Raw genomic sequence first — 16,621 nt, 5'->3', positions numbered from 1 at the left:
ATATGTGCATTTGTTGGTATTTTCCTCAGGTTGCTGCAGGCCGTGAGTGGTACATTCACACTATTTACACAGTCCGCTCCAAAGAGAGTGTCAACAGAGGAATTGGAAAACGCAGCCTGGAGTACCACTCCTTGGCTTCCACAAGCAATGATATCGCCTTGACCCCATCGAGCGGCAAAGGTCATCGCTTCAGGAGGTCGGCCGGCGATGAAGTCCCAGATATTGCTGAAGATATCGGAGCAGACAACAACCGTGGTACCAATATCATGCACATCGCTTTGGACCGCACCAAGAGACAGGCAGGGGGGTCGAATGAGCTGTTTACCGATGGGCTGGAACCCAGTGAGCTGAACGCAGAGGAGGAGGAAGAGGGTCTGGTGACTATGGTGGGGGCACTGGTGGGGCTGCTGCTGACCGCCCTCATTATTGTCACCATAGTACTGGTGCTGAGATCCAGACAGAAGGATGGGAAGGAGGGATGGAGGGAGGGGGTGCAGGAGGTGGTGAAAGGGTCTATCAGTACAGAGCCCATGTTGGTGGTGAGGATGCAAGACTGCCACAACAGCTCAGAGGTCTGAGCAGTGGATGCGTGGATGCACAGATGGACAAAGGGATGAAGAGTACGTGAGGGTTTTATACAATTTTGGATTATTTTCTTTTTTAACTGGTAATTAATTGCTTTCATAACACCAAAAATCTGAGATTGATCATATGCGTTATTGGGTGAGTGTGTGTGTGTGTGTTTGCCAGTTAGTGGAGGATTTATACAGTATTGGAACCTTTACGAACCTTGATCACTGCGACGGAAAACAGCACAGAGTCCTATAGGGTGTCTTCACTTAACATTCCAACTTGTGCAGTTAGTAGCATGGTATTTCATTTCTCACTTACTAGCTTTGGGGTGTTAAAGTCCCTGAAGCCGTTATATCCCTTCTGGAGAAAACCAGTCACTGAGAGCACTTTTTCTCATAAAGCTAGTGTCACGCAGGCCCAGTCAGAGATTTAGTGCTGCAGGTTTACCTCGGCTAAAGGGGACCAGATCATGTCAACGTTCATACTGAAAGGAATAGTTCACCTCAAGAAGAACACTCAGATGTTATTGACCAGCCCCTGTGTCAGTTAAAACTTTGTGTTTGTGAGCTCTGGTACTGTCTGTGTACCAAGATATTAATGGTATCAAGATAATCTCATCTACTTGCAAGGGATACAACAGATTTCTGCACACATTGTGCAGCATAGTCCAATTGTTTAGTATCTTAACAATTCTGTTATTGATGCAAAAGTCCAATATTGACACTATAATTTCACTCACTGTCCTAAAGTTCATCAATTGCCAGATGATAATAAAATGTATGAAAATATTGGGGATTAACAGGTCAATATAGAACCCATAGCCTAAGTAAGACTATACTGTGAAAATGATGCATTCTGGGAGGAACTGTGCCTTCAGGCCAACAATTTTGTCCTAAAATATTTGCGGAGACACTCGTTCTGAGCTACAGAATTTGTAATGAAAAACAAAAACGCAAGATGCCACCACCTGTTTCATATCTGTGAACAAAACAAGCAGAAGTCTCTTATCAGAGTACAGGCGATTCATACCACTGCAGTTAGAATTTATGTTTATTAACCACCTAATCTTGTTTTTTTTTTACCATATGATGTTAGATGTATTGAGCATTTGTGTTGCTGCTGAGTTGGGTTATTCCCACTATTTGTATTCTTGAAAACTCAGTTATTTCCTGCTTCATGTGTTTACAGTTCATCGCTGCTTTGTTACCACAATGTTTACTGCTATCCATGCTGTTGCTCCACTGTGTATTTCTGTGATATTGTCATATTTATTCAACATATTTTGGGCGTAATGTTTCTTTTTTTTTTGTTTTAGATAGCACTGGTTAAGGTATGTGTGAATAGAGACACTCATCTCAGGAGTTATTTCTTTTACAGCAATGGACCGTGTCTTGTAACACAATTTACTACTGTTGACTGAAGAAAAATCCACTTCCCACTTCTGTGTTACATTGCTAATAAGTGTGGTGCTGTGAACATGCACATATTTTATTCATATCCAATGTTTTGACCCCTATTCTTCTCATATTATGTTCTTGGAAGCTTTATTTGTCACTCGTACTGTGTGGGATTTCAGTGTTCTGAGTCATGTTTTTGAACAAAGGATGCAAAATAGCTGCTTACAAATCGGTATGTCTCGAGGAAAAAATATTACGTTTGAGGCATTTGATATAATCTGCTGTCTCGTTATTTTGCTGATATCACTGGTGAACTTTCTTGTTTACATGTGTTGTTAAACCTGTGTCTTACTCTGCTATGGATATACAACATGCTGGGGTCAATGTTCCTAAATATTTGTCTTATTATGGTGTTGTCATCATTGTATAATTATTTCCAATATTCATCAGGGCTAGCTAATGTGATGAACATGAGCTGGAAATCAGCTGAGGTGTGAATCAGCGAGGGATGTGATGGTTCATGCACGTAATAGTCTGCTAGGACAGTGCTGCGATTTTGTTTTTTCCCCTGATGAATTTGGAAATAACACCATATCTGACATCAAATGCACTTTTTGAGTCACATCCTTCACATGCCAATCCAAGCTATGCAATGTAATGTATATTCCACAGCCAGTTATCCCCATGTATATGACAATTTTAGCACAAACAATCAAACTTGATATTCAGTTTGTGTCTTTTTAAGAATGGGTTTTTATGTATATGTATTTAAGAATAAATAGTGTTGCTTACTTGTGTTGTTGATTTACTCAGTATTTATACAGAACAGTAGACTTGGGAGTCGAGACATAAAGCGTTCTAATCTCATGTCTCATGTAACTGATGTAATGAAATGCATTAGGCTGTATACCCTACACCAAGCCAGTAGAATCTGTACATGTCAATAATTAACTTGATTTCATTAAGTATTATTTTACTGCCCTAAATATTTGCTAATACCTGATACTGCCTGATTAGAATATGAGCAGTGCGATACTGAGGCAGAGAGAGGGAGGGAAGAATCTGATTGGTTAAATCGGAAGTGACGCACCACAAATGCGCGCGCTTCTCTCCTTCCTCCTCCTTTACTTCCTGCACTGGCAGTGTTGTGCTGCTGTTGGCTTGTAAACATGGCTACCGCTGCTGCAGCTGGAGACGACCTGAGGAGAGAGCTCACGTGTGCTATTTGTTTGGACTTTTTCAAAGACCCCGTTATACTGAAATGCGGGCATAATTTCTGTCGGTTTTGCATCTGCATGCACTGGGATGAAAATGGCGGAGACTACGGGTATCAGTGCCCTCAATGCCGGACGGTAAGTTATTATACGCGTTGTTTTTTTCCTACCGTGCTCCCCCCCCCCCCACAAAATATGTACGGTTCATGTGTGAAAAACCGTATTAACGTACTTTCATGCACACACAAGGGGATTTAGAGGAGCTAGTTTTAGTTGTTTTTGTGAAAAATAATACTCTCAGAACAGCAGTTTTGTAGCTACCGCTGCTATTCTGGTTAACGTTAGATAACGGTAACGCTAAATTATCAGCAGGGAAGTTGGCTAACGATAATGACCCAACTGTGTTAGCTGTAAAGGATTTTATTTAATGCACAACATAAAATGCACATCGTGGACGAAGTACTACAAGCAGATATCTGCGCCTTTCTCAGTTGTTTGTATTTGTTCTCTCAGGTGTTCAACAAGAGGAGCTTCACTAAAAACTACCTCGTGCAGAACCTGGTGGACAAACTCGACGACCTGGAGTGTCTGGGGTCTTGTCCTGCACCCTCCAAGCCCGTTAAAGTAGATCAGAAGTGTGACCAACATGGAGAGGAGCTGAAATTGTACTGCCAGACTGATAAAAGACCCATCTGTGTGGTCTGCAGGGAGTCCAGAGCACACAGGTTGGTCGTGTTTGCATCATTATGGGAATTATCGACACATATTTGGTTATCGATCTGTTTGCTTTGACAAAGGGGTTCTTCTTTTGTAAAATTCATCAAGGTAGCTCATCACACAGGTCAGGTTACCAGTAGACCTTGCCAGGTGAATGAATCTGTACAAATACAAATTAAACTTAATGCTCACGCAGAAGAACCTAAAACCCATGTCATGCCACATTGTAGCTGTAATTGCATGCATTATAGAGACTGCTGATATTCCCACAGTTTGACAGTAACCAGACTTCTGAAACCTCAAATTGTTTGTATAAAAGTTTGAAGTATTGATCTGATAACAGGGACCTAACCATTATCGCGTTTCTGATTGTTTCAACAAAGTTCCCATTTAAATTTGTACAAGAAACCTTAATACTTTGACAAATTGGAATCCTAAGCAATACCCAGTTCATATCTTTTAGTAATCGGGGTTCTTACCCCTGCCATTGTGTCTTAGTCATGCTAATGCCCACACTCGAACCATAATGAGATGACTCAATCTGTCTTTTTGTCCTCGATTGTTCCGATGAAGAGATACCAGAGTCGACCACCAAAGCACTAATTCCATTGTTTTCTATTCCTTGCAAATGTAAATTTTCATATCTCACTAGATCAGAACATGCAGCTGTAGATGCACATAATTGATTTTGAGAGAGTGGGGAGAGCAACTGAGGAGGGTTCCCACATGTATTGCAGAAATGCAATAGATGCCATGTGCACAGAATAAACAACATAATCAAACTGCAACATAGTCAATCCATGTGACAGAAATAGACTCATGAGAGTAGTCGTGCAGTAGTAGTCCTAATAATGTAAATAATATAATAGATAAAGTAGAACGATATAAGATCAGTAATGGCAGCAGTGAAAGAAATGTGATTAATAATAATAGCAGTGGGTGTCACAACCACGGTCCATGGAAACCTGCGAGGCGAGAAAGCACAGACTTCTGGGAAGAAGCCAAGTTAGTAACACGCATACAGTCACTCTTGTCTTCAAAAGAAGAAAATGTCTGCATCGGTATCTACTGTGGGGGTCAGACGAGCATGGGTGTTGCAGGGTAGTGATGTGCATTTTATGTAATCTCCGTATTCAAGTACACTCATTCAATTATTATAGAGCACTAAATGTGCTCTCAGTTCGAATATGCGCTTGTAATTTTGACTTCAAGATTTTAGAATCTTCCTTTTCTTAAGCTAACTTTGAGTAGGTGTACAGCTAAATCTTGCCGTTTACTGACATTGATATTAAAAAGTGGAGCATACGCTCGGACGTGAACGTTTTAACGTGGAGTGGACTTTTGTTGAAATGACTGAAGTGTACTTCAATTCATTTGAATTTGCAATACTGGTGTTGTATACCATTCTCGACCCTCTTACCTTTCAGCGCCGCTAGCTGCACGCTGTTAGCAACATGTGTTGAGGTTAGCACAAGAAGCAGATTTGCGTGTGAGTCGGTCACACCATGACGAGCATCAGCATTGTGTTTGTCACCCATGAGGGGTCTGCATGCCAGCGTGTGATGTAAAATGATGGCGAGTGACATTAACGTATAGTTGAGAGCTCACTTGTATAATGTACTGTAGACAATACATAACACTAAAACATTTAATGATTTTTAATTTGCCTTAAAATAATACCAGAAAACATAAAATTGTTCGTGTAGATTTAACCTTGTCGCCGTGATTGATAGTCATATGATGCAGAGAATACTTTTGCTTGAGTATACTTCAGTGAACAGTCTGCTGGTACTGGCATACTAATAGGCAGTATACAGTACATAGTGAGTTAGTGTGTAGTATGCAGTACTTTATTATGAGATTTTGAAAACAGTTATTATTTATTGCATTTTCATGCCATGTGCATTATTTATTGCACATGGCATCTATTGCATTTCTGCAATACAATAATGACCGTTTTCAAAAGATAAGAGTTCCTAAAGCATGCACCCACAGTTTGATTAGATGCCTCTTGGGAATCCTGCTCCTATGTTTGTTTTTTACAAGTGGGTTATGTTTTGTTTTTATGCATGAGGGTGCACGTGCATCTGGAATTCACAGCTTTTTTTTTTTTTTGGTGTAGAAAACGGAAATATTTAGAAATCTACTTTTCTAATGCTTTACGAGGAAGGATGCACTCATTTGTTAGACCTCGAGGATCCACACAATGCTGTTTAATAAGAAGCACTGAATGAAAACATAACTTCTGTTTGTTTAAAAGAGAACTCCACAGGCAGAGTGTTTTGGGATGGTGTGACAAATTGCACTGTAAACCACTAACTGTCTGGTCATTTGATTTACTGTGGTTTCAGACACCATGAGGTAGCGCCTGTGCCAGAGGTTGTGAATGACATGAAGGTAAGTCGAAGTGTTCATGTAATATATTGTTTGTGGTGATATGATTCATTGTCTCTTTTCCTGTGTACATGTGTCTTGATGTATCTGTTTGTTACAGATGGAGTTGAAACTGAGGCTAATGGAGCTCAACTGGCAGAAGTCTCAATGTGTGAAAGTTTTAACAGCTGATGAGCGTACCAGAAATGAAGCGAGGGTATGGAATGGACTTTTTTTTTTTTTTTTTGTTTGTTTTTTGGCTGTGTACATTACATGCATATGCATGTTTGGTTTAAGTCGTCTTTCAAGATTACAACTTTCTCTAACTTCCCAGGTTTATCCTATCCCGAAAGTTCAGTTAAATGCAATATTGCAAATCACCTTGGAGGCCTAATTGGTAGTCCTGAAGTACTTGATGTATAAACATTGGATGCACACTGCACTGAAATGTTGCTCTTAACACTGACTGAACATGGATACATTTGAACTTGTATCATCATTGGATCCTTCATCCTAATCCTTTGAAAACATCTGTCTTCCAGTTGAAGAAGAAGAGGCTCAAGGAGAAGATTGAGGCCGATGTTGGCGCCTTGGTCCAATTCTTGCTCGACGAGAGAGACTCCCTGCTCGAGAGCCTGGATGCTGAGGAAGTTGCCACCATGGCCGTCGTAGACGAGAACTTGAAGATTGTCGAGACGGAGATGGCGGCCGTGGATAAAGCTATAGCTGATATCCACGGCCACGTCGGTGGGAAAACTAGCTTTGAGGTCAGTCTGCTAGAGTTTCACAGTAGAGAAGGATTTCTGTTAGAAATGGACAATTATTGTGTGTGAGTAATACGGAACCGAAGGTTCAAGAACATCTTATTAAACATGTTGAAACCCCCACCAAGAGATTGATATGAAGTGTGTTAAATACTAATCAAAATATGCCTTTTTTGTTCCAACAGAGCCTTGCTGAGACATTCAATGAGTAAGTAGCTTCCTGTTGTTTATTTGATATGAACCGATATCTTTAACATTGAATCTACCTTTTGCATAATACTTTTCTTTCTCCCATTTTTCTTCTACAGAGTCATCCATAGCAAGCCTTTTCCATCTCTCGACACGGTTAATTGTCAGACCGAATTCACAGACTTCTCAGGCCCCTTCCAGCTCATTATGTGGAAGAAGATGATGCATGTGTTGCATACCAGTGAGTACAAATCTGCCGCTTCTTCTCTTCAGCCCAATCTTAAGAGCGAGGTGAACTAACTTCTCCCAATCTCTGTCTGCGCAGTGCCTCAGAACCTCACTTTAGATCCAGACACGGCCCACCCAAACCTGATCATCTCAGACTTCGACACCAAAGTGGAGGAGGGCGGTATTCGTCACCAGGAGCCAGACCTGCCGGCCCGCTTCACCCGCTTCTGTGGTGTCCTCGCCACGGCCCAGTACGCCAGCGGCCAGCACTACTGGGAGGTAGATGTGAAGGACAAAGGTGTTTGGTACCTCGGAGTCACCACCGAGAGTAGCAACAGAAAGGGCTTCGTCAGCCTCTCCCCCTCCTCAGGATACTGGAGCCTGTGTCTGCAGGACCGGCTGTATGCCAACGGAGAGGACAGGCGCATCCCCGTAGCCGACTACTGGAACTCCCCTCGGGTCGGCGTGTACCTGGACTACGACAACGGGCGCCTTAGTTTCTATGACGCCGTCACAATGAAGCGATTGTACATGTTTGACACCTGCTTTGACGAACCGGTCTATCCTTTCTTCAGCCCGGGGAAGTATGATCCAGGCAGCAGGATGCAGATATGCCATTATTACTGATGGGGTCTTTAAATCTAACGGCAAACTCGTGTAGGCCAGTGTTTCCAGATTTGCTGTTAGCAATGTTTTGTCTTACAGATGAGGCTGGTGTAACACAGTGATGTTGAATGTACTTTATGCATTTGAGCTGTTACTTGTTGTTCTCACTGGTGATGGAAAATGAGTTAAAATTAATACGTGTTACCAGGTGTCTCATCTCATTTTGGGAAGCTTAAATTTTCTCATTTCGAGGTTGGAAATGTTCGATCTTTCAACCTAGACACGCACTGTAGGCCTAAACCCCCGACTACTGTGGCTGGGAGTGTGTTTATATCACTGTCTGCTGGGATGCAGATGCTCTGGTTGATTAGAGCGGCACTTATCCTGTTAGCCATCACTATGCCGTATACTATATTATACATTAAATCATATTGGCTCATTTATTTTTGCCAGGTAGGGTCAGTGCTATGTCCTTGTTGGGTAGAACTTGAAAGAAATATAACAACGTTCTCACATTGATGGTTGTTGACGGTTAAGATTCCCTCAGTAATGTTAGACTGAAGAACAGTGTTCAGTGAATCAGTTGAAATTGGCTCGTACTGAGGTTTCAGCGGCCAGACAGTGATTAGACTTCCAGGAAGGCAAAGCTCGGGTTCGTTGTTTTGTGGATGTTAACGTCCGTACAGATCATTTTATCATTAGCCTTTTTTAAATCGCCTCCTTTTATTCTTTCTTTCTTCATTTTATTATTATGTACATTTAACATTGCTGGACTTGAGAATTCCTCTTAATATTGCTTCGAGAACCATTTTGCTACTTTGTTTTAGCAGTAATACTGAATCATGAAGTCCTGCCATTTTGCTTTTTAGAAGTATTTTTAAAAAAAAAATCGGTCTGCTTAAATATGAGCAGGACGAAGCAAACCATTTTCAAATATTTAAATTATTAAGATTTACAGCCATGTCTTCAAATATGTTACTTAACGGGTGAAAATGTAACTGTTGTACTTTAATAAGCGTTCCATCAACAGCCATGAGACCAAAATGTAAACCTGTGGAACGCTGAATGTTTTATTACATGTTCACGCTTTTTATTTCCTTTTACAAATGACCTGCTGCATTTTCTTCACTATTTCTTTAAGTAATCCTGCTTTAGATTATTAATTGCTAGAGTTGGTCCTAGTGCTGCATATTGGTCTCGACGTTTTAAGGTCTATTATCCAATTTGGTCCCGTGTGATTTCTCTTTTTCATTATTGATGATTAATGTGAAAATACATGCATCTGTGCTAAACATGGTTTTATTGTTGGGGTTATTTTTGCTTGTGCGGTTAAGGACCTACATGTGATGTTTGCCATCTCACATGGTTCCACGGTGCCATTTTATTATTATACACATGATCTTATAAAGGAGCATAGTCGAAACATTTAACAGCATGATTCGTGATAATAATTGCGAACTACGGTGTTGGTGTGGTAGGACTGCAGAACTCTGTGCTCTTGATTATTTGCTAATGTTTTGTTTTTGATGGTATACCTATAAATACAATTCATTCATGTATTCATCTGAGCTGTGTCTTTGAGTGTGACATAAAGGAAATCTTGGGAGTCTGTGGCCCTTTCACTGTGCTCAGTGTTTCTCAGACTTGAGACTAAAAGAGGAAAAATAACTATTTCCCGTTTTGAAGCCGTTGTCTTGCTGTACACGCTGCTCTGTGTTATTACCCCTCTTTTCATTAAACATGGGGGATAAAAGCAAAACAACAAATTAGTTAGGGTTACAGGGGATTGCTGGACAGTTAGTTATTTGCCCACAGTGGCTCTGTCAAAACCTGCTCCGTTAGTTATTGTTTTTAATATGGTTAGCCAGTAATGAGATTTAAAACACTTTGAATTACATTCTCTTCAAGAACCTCAGTGCTATCTTTAAGACAACCGGTCTTCTGTTTTGGTTTTTTTTTGCCACTTAACCGTATTGAACTTATTTAATTTCTTTCTTTCACTGAGTTTAGTGGCTACACAGGCTGTTGGATGATCTGACTTTTAAACCTGAATAACAAACAGCAAGTTCCTGTTAAGGGCTTTTTTGTTTGTTTACATCCTAAACACTTGTCATGAAACAAGGGAACACACTGCTGCCTAGAGTAAGAGGCTTCTCAAAAGGGCTGTTGCTCTTTGTTTGCTATTCTGGTCCAGCATTCTCATTTACCCGCCTGACGGTTTGGTGTTGCCGATTTAAATTCCATACTGCCAGAACATTTAAGGAGGTGGGAAAACGGTTCTCTCTGCTCTGGTAATGACTCAGTAGTGCAGTAATGTGGCTTTAATAAAGGGCCATATAATTACAATGTGATGCAAATGCATTAACATGAGTGTCTATTCATTAGACTGATCAAAACTATGTTCTGTAAGTTGCACCACTGGGTGACTGGCTCTACGCACTGTTGGGACAAATTGGTGTATGCCTCAATAGAGGACACAAAAAACAGCATAATGAGCACAACTTATAGTGGCTGTGTGACCTTATGCACCATATTCTGGATGTCAGTCTTTTATGACTCATTTTGGTTACAGAGAAGTCTCTTAGGATGCTGATTTTGGCAGTTTTCCATCCATTTTATTGTATAATTGGAAATAATGACAATTTTCATACTTTGTGAAGTCATCCAGTGGGTTGAATTGTTCCCTAAGGCGGGCTGGTTTGACACCCCTGATGCAGTTTATCATATTTCACTGTTAAAAATGTCGTGTAGTCATAAAAAATGTCCTAATACAGTTTGTAAAAAACGTCATACAAAGTTATAGTATATATTGCCATAAAATTTCATAAAAAATGTAGTTGCCATAAAACATTTGATTATATTGTAGGTTGTAGTGCAACATGCCATTAACATGTCATAGTGTGTACGGTTACAGCCGTCATAAAGATGTACACGATAAAGGAAGTCTTATTCAACAAACCGGAGCATTTACACAACAGTTCATAGTGTAATTCTTTAATATTTACAGTCTTACCTTTGCCATGATTACGTAAATATAGTGATAACTTATTGTAAAACTGGCCTCTTGTAGTATACAGCAGGCTACACAAGATGGTCGATGTACCGGTTCTTATATATGTGCTTCCTTTATTTCACACAGATGTGAGTAGGTCAGAGACAGCTGAGATAGATATAAAAATAAAACCAAAGGAACACAGGGATTGGATTTATGGATTATTAAGTTTTCAAATGCATGTCAAATTTTTTAAATGTGAAATGCAGATGGAAAGAAACGAATGGATTACTGATCAATTATTGGGGACAGACAGTTAATTCATAAAATAAAAAAATGTCTGATTTTAGCTGGTGTTGTGTTCCTCACAGAAAACCTTCAAAACACCGAACAACCAAGCAAATGAATACAAGTACTGGCTAAACCCAAGATAAGAAGGTGATTGTAATGTACAGTAAACTATCAGATTATGTCACAGTAAATGATAACTATACACATATAGGCATATATTACTCTTGCAAACTATAGAACTGTTTTAATATTTGTAATTTGTGCAATGTTCAACAACTTACAACGATGCGTTTTGGCAGCGGGAAAGGTTAGTGTTTAACTGGATGTGAGGTCTGGGAAGAGGCAGAAGAGAGAGAGAGCGGCTTTCAGTGCTACAAGTTACAAGGCCTGAATACAAAGACAGTTGAAATGCACCAATTAGAAAAATACTTTTTAGGGCAAATTATGTAGAAAAGAAAAGAGAAAAATAAATTAAGTCCTTTGGAAAATAAAGAAAAATACAACAAATAATGTGTATACAACTTTGTTCCATTGATGTCATTCAGTTGGCTACTACGTGGCATGACCTTCTACTGTGTTAATATATGATCCAGTGTTGATTCATTAAGTGCTGCAATAAGTAGGATATATATTGAAATTACATGGATATGCAATACCGTATGTACAACTACATTAGGTTGTAGATATGAATACACAAAAGTACAAGAACTAGTGGGGTCAGATGCAACAGGTTTGTTCTGTCAGTAGAAGAATAACTAGATGCTGTGTTCACAAACCATGTGTTTATTAACTGTTGTGCTTCTTGCTGCTTGTCTTTGGGTAACAAAGCAAAAACTTGGATTTCGGTAAAATCATCTTGTGACTTCAAAGAAAACAAAAATCTACATCCATGAGCAAGGATCGTGTCAGAGTGATAAAGTGCAAAAGGAGAATCAGAAACAATCCCGTTTAAACAACACATTCCTGTCTGCGTGTGTTGTATTTACTAATGACAAATTGAAGGCAGTGATGACAGGGTCATTGTTTTTTAGAGCACACACCGACATGCAACGGTGTTCCAGGAAAGGCCTGAGCATTGTTATTTCAATCACAAAGCATAATCAGAAAACCGGTCGTGCACTTTTCCATCCGTGTCTCAGTTTGTTTGCTGGTTGCCGGGAGTGTTGCCCATCTGCATTGCCCAAAAGAAATTGCAGTGTATCACCAACTTCAGACTGGTGCGCTATCTACTGGTGCGGTCAAACACCTTGTTCCAGAAGTTAATTTCCAGTTCAGTTTTTCGCCTTAGTTTAAAGTAGGCAGAGTGATCAAATTTTTTTTCATTAAAATATTTTACATCAAATTTTTTTTCAATATTTGCTTTATAAACCTTTATATCACCAGGATAGCCTGCTGAGATTTGTTTTTCCTCAAAGAGGTAATTAATTTCACTTCTTGCTATAATATTTGGGATAGCTAGTTCACTTTGTCTTTAAAATACATTTTAATTACACTTGAATTTTTGGTGTTTTGGTTGTTTCAATGTCAACATTTTTCTTCAATTTCTTTCTCCTAAGCTCTGAATATTGGATCTTCTAAAGTATGTTCAGACACAATAAAAAGGAGATGCATTTGTGGAACCTGGGGCCGTTGTGAATTGTGCAGTCACGTTGCAGCTCGATGTCCATAAGCAGTAAGTGATTGTAACTTGTCTAAAGCAAAGGTTGTGTCTGCGATGTCTTCCCTCAGCCTACTGCAGATATCTGTAAACTTTAAAGCAGTGGTTTCCGGAGTCGGCCACGGCCACGTGTCCATCTGAGGTGAGGGCGAGGCCTTGGGGTCCGTACAGCGGGTCTGCTGAGGTGTTAATGTAAGATAAGAAGGAGCCTGTGCTGTCAAACACCTGAAATAGAAAAACACAAAGGTTAGAGTTTCAGTGTTCATGTGTCAATAAAACTGTTATCATTAACTAAATAATCAAAAATATTCAACACTGCAGGTTTCAAGCTGCTGTGAATGCGCAGTTCAATGTGCTGCTGTGCTATAAAATGCATCCTACTCCATAGAGTTTAGTGACTGAATGTAACTTTTTCTTTGTAACTTAAATGTGTATTCATTTGCTGAAATATAAAGATATATTGAGGAAAATAACGTTCAAGGCTTATAATTGTGAAGGTGATAGCAGACTAAATACAGCCCGTCTCACCTGTATTCTGCTGTTGCCCCAGTCAGCTACGATGATGTTTCCGTTGGCGTCCACAGCCACACCAGTGGGAGCATTGAACTGGCCGTTGCCTTCACCATGAGAGCCAAATTTGAACAAGAACTCTCCATCTGCACTGTACACCTGGGACAGTAAGTCAGTAAAAACACACGTTGTGTCTTTATCCATGTGCACTTTGATAGATTCACCATAAACTATGTAGACAGTATACATGTATATGTAGCATGTCTTACCTTTACAGAGTGATTGTGAAAATCGGTCACAATAATTTCATTTTTGTTGTTCACTGCGACAAAGTGCGGACCTGGATAAGGAGAGAGAGGAAGGTTGATGTGGAATTTGCAGTACCTGGAAGAGAAACTGATTCCTGTAGTTTGCACCATTCCCTTTACTGTTAGTAGGCCGTTTCAACACAACATTCAGCTTGTTGTGCCTGAAGCTGCAATTATGAAACCTGTTTAAATCAGATGGTTAGCGGTTCTGATTTGCCTGGAGAGTATAGTGATGGCATTCCTTTCATGCTTTAGATGCTTTAACATGAGTTACAATTGTTTTCCCGTTTTTTTCAGATCGTCAAAACAATACTAAATCTCTAAATGACATAATATTGAAAGGCTCAAGGCTCCGAGATTCACCATAAACAATGATGGTTTATTGGAAAAAAAAAAAAGGCTTATGTCGGCTGAGAACTAATCAGCTCTGTAGCTTCCAACACTGATTGTCTTGCGGCAAACAGGGAGCATCGGTTACATTCATGTCACTGGAGTCAGGGCAGTGAAAATCATTCACACTGATCTTAATTAGCCATCGATACAAAAACCACAATCCACATGACAACATGTTCATTATTGTAAAAGTAAGGGATTAATACAACGCCATGTACATATTTCTGATTGTTATTGAACAGCTTTGATTTGTCAACAATCTGAGTTCTCAGGAGGGCAGGCACATGATCAGGCAGTTGGGTTAGACAGAGGGCACTGCACTGTGGGATTAAGGTTGCAGCAAGGCCACACTTAGTACTTACTGAAAACTGAGCCAGATTTATTAAAGTTTGGACCAAGTTTTTCTGGATTGAAAAACAGGAGGAAGAACAGAAAGAAAGGAAAATAGGTAGTCAGAGATAAAGGACAAGCAAAGAGGAAAATAGAGTAGGGTGGTCCGCATAGGTGCTGATTGTGTGTGTGTGTGTGTGTGTGCGTGTGTGTGTGTGTGTGTGTGGGGGGGGGGGCAGAGGGCCACTGCACCGCTGAGGTTTTGCATTCATGTATATACAGGCTTATATTTTTAAACAGAATGTAAAATCTGATGCAATGCATTGGTTTATATACAAACAACAGTACATTATTGTTTTTTTCATACTGGCAGTAAATATGTCAACAAAACATCAAAAATATTGATTGTAATTTCTTTTGTATTTCTCGCAGATTTGATTTACTGTATTTATGTATTTACCTCTTTCAAAATCCAAAATAATGAAGATAGTATCTATGGGATACTTTGTGTCGTTATATACTAAGCAAGTTTGTAAAATATCATGACGGATTTACTTTAGAAGCCAGTCGACTCTGCTGCCTCTCTGACAGATGGCATCGTTGAAAGAGAGGGTATTGTTTGGGAGCTCCCCGTCAGTGTTAAAAATAACTCTTTCTTTATACTTCTCACCTGCAAACTGTCTGTCAGACGTCCCCCTGCCTCCAAACTTAGTCACCAACTTCCCATTGGATTGAAAGATGAAGACACAGCAGGCCTTGTTGTCCACAGCAATGATGTGTCCATTCTTGTCCACAGCGACACCCTTAGGACCCATGAGCCGACCTGCACCGATCTTATTCTGAAAAGGAAGGAAGACAACCCATTTTAGGAGGGAAAGAAAAACGTGAAAGACTTTGAAATTATATTTTTAACAAGCATACGTCCATTGTGATAATATTTTGTTATATTTCACCTAAGAAAGTATATATATAGTATAGTAATTAATAATACCATGACAGATCATAGTTCTTTGCAGTAAGGATATTAATTATTGTAGAGCAAAATAAAAAAGTTATAGTATAGTTTGCAAAAAAAGTGAAAAATCATGAAAATATAAAGTCATAGCATAATATGTCATAAAAAATGACAAAAAGACAGTCATGAGAATGTCACATAAAAAGTGATAGTGTCATATGTCATCAAAATGTTATAACTAGAGACCCTCTTGAAATAGGATCACACCAGCCATGACGCAAAATCGGGCCGTGGGCGTAACATTTGGGAACCGATGGCCTCTTCAACACTTCAACGCCCCGACTGACTGCCCCCTTGCTCAGACCTCACCTAGACACCTGGCAAAGTACTCAAAACTGCCTCTGGGTTAGTTCCTGCTCCTCGTGTCTCCAGGACCAGATTTTGCCATAATGATACACACACACTCACACACACACACACAACACAAGCATACTGGGTCTGTTCAGCTAATACAAATTAATGAGATCTCACCTTAAATTTGCCATCAGAGGAGAAGATGCTGACCCATCGATTGTCATAGTCGGCCACCACAATGTCACCGTTCATGTCCACAGTGACGCCCGTCGGTCTCTGCAGCTGTCCTGGAGACCGACCTCTGACCCCAAAGCGCATCTTAAAGTGTCCATCATTGGAGAATACCTGTAATCGGTTCCACCAAATAGCCCCTTTTGAGTGTCATAATCACAGTACTATAACAGTATTTTCCAAATCTATGTGACCACAAAGGCATCATGGTTGCATTTTCCTCTCTGTGTCTGTCTCACCTGTATGCATTGATTGTTGCTGTCAGCCACCACCACTCTGCCGTTACAAGAGGCTGATATTCCTTGCAGATTTGTGAACTCTCCTTTTTCTCTGCCCCGGGTACCTGACAAAAGTAAACAATAACCCACTCAGTAAATGTGCCATTTCATATGTTCACCTTTGACTCAGTTTGTAATATTACCAGTGGTTTCGGACTGAAACTATCTTATCCTTCTGATTATTTTTCAAAACACACCTTAAGTGTTTGGATTGATCTTCTGCCTTCCAGGCAAATGCAGGTTTCGGTTCATGTCAGTTAA

The 16,621-nt window shown here is 40.0% G+C and overlaps 3 protein-coding genes across 7 annotated transcripts in view; 2 read left to right on the top strand and 1 right to left on the bottom strand.

The window, feature by feature from the left end:
• frem2a (FRAS1 related extracellular matrix 2a) overlaps window positions 1-2,714 on the top strand; it is a 53,326-nt gene extending 50,612 nt beyond the window's left edge. The window contains exon 24 of the mRNA XM_031872538.1: window positions 30-2,714. Within this exon, the coding sequence (XP_031728398.1) occupies window positions 30-578 (549 nt within the window). The 3' untranslated portion in view covers window positions 579-2,714. The remainder of the gene's footprint in view (window positions 1-29) is intronic.
• Window positions 2,715-3,099: 385 nt separating this feature from the next.
• Window positions 3,100-9,667, top strand: trim47 (tripartite motif containing 47). The gene is made up of 8 exons (XM_031872545.1): window positions 3,100-3,322; window positions 3,698-3,909; window positions 6,253-6,298; window positions 6,396-6,491; window positions 6,817-7,041; window positions 7,224-7,246; window positions 7,347-7,468; window positions 7,553-9,667. The coding sequence occupies exons 1-8, from the start codon at window positions 3,140-3,142 to the stop codon at window positions 8,080-8,082; spliced, it is 1,437 nt and encodes a 478-aa protein (XP_031728405.1). The 5' UTR covers window positions 3,100-3,139; the 3' UTR covers window positions 8,083-9,667.
• The window catches only part of trim3b (tripartite motif containing 3b), a 27,055-nt gene continuing 20,071 nt past the window's right edge, over window positions 9,638-16,621 (bottom strand). For 3 of the 5 annotated variants that reach the window (XM_031872539.1, XM_031872541.1, XM_031872540.1), the window contains exons 11-17: window positions 16,322-16,425; window positions 16,029-16,196; window positions 15,213-15,381; window positions 14,575-14,616; window positions 13,781-13,851; window positions 13,530-13,670; window positions 9,638-13,226 (exon numbers count right to left, since the gene is read on the bottom strand). In XM_031872539.1, the coding sequence (XP_031728399.1) occupies window positions 13,074-13,226; window positions 13,530-13,670; window positions 13,781-13,851; window positions 14,575-14,616; window positions 15,213-15,381; window positions 16,029-16,196; window positions 16,322-16,425 (848 nt within the window). In that variant the 3' untranslated portion in view covers window positions 9,638-13,073. The remainder of the gene's footprint in view (window positions 13,227-13,529; window positions 13,671-13,780; window positions 13,852-14,574; window positions 14,617-15,212; window positions 15,382-16,028; window positions 16,197-16,321; window positions 16,426-16,621) is intronic. The other 2 variants (XM_031872542.1, XM_031872543.1) reach the window with 1 other exon arrangement.

Source organism: Anarrhichthys ocellatus, unplaced genomic scaffold, assembly GCF_004355925.1.
Source record: "Anarrhichthys ocellatus isolate YVR2014 unplaced genomic scaffold, GSC_Weel_1.0 scaffold65, whole genome shotgun sequence".
Taxonomy (NCBI): Eukaryota; Metazoa; Chordata; class Actinopteri; order Perciformes; family Anarhichadidae; genus Anarrhichthys; species Anarrhichthys ocellatus.
The sequence above is the reverse complement of the archived record's forward strand: the minus strand, read 5'-3'. Positions and strand labels throughout refer to the sequence as shown.

Coding starts and splice junctions, on each gene's coding strand:
- trim47 (XM_031872545.1), top strand. CDS start 3,140: ATGGCTACCGCTGCTGCAGCTGGAGACGACCTGAGGAGAGAGCTCACG. Junction 3,323..3,697: donor AGTGCCCTCAATGCCGGACG/GTAAGTTATTAT, acceptor TTGTTCTCTCAG/GTGTTCAACAAGAGGAGCTT. Junction 7,042..7,223: donor GTGGGAAAACTAGCTTTGAG/GTCAGTCTGCTA, acceptor TTGTTCCAACAG/AGCCTTGCTGAGACATTCAA.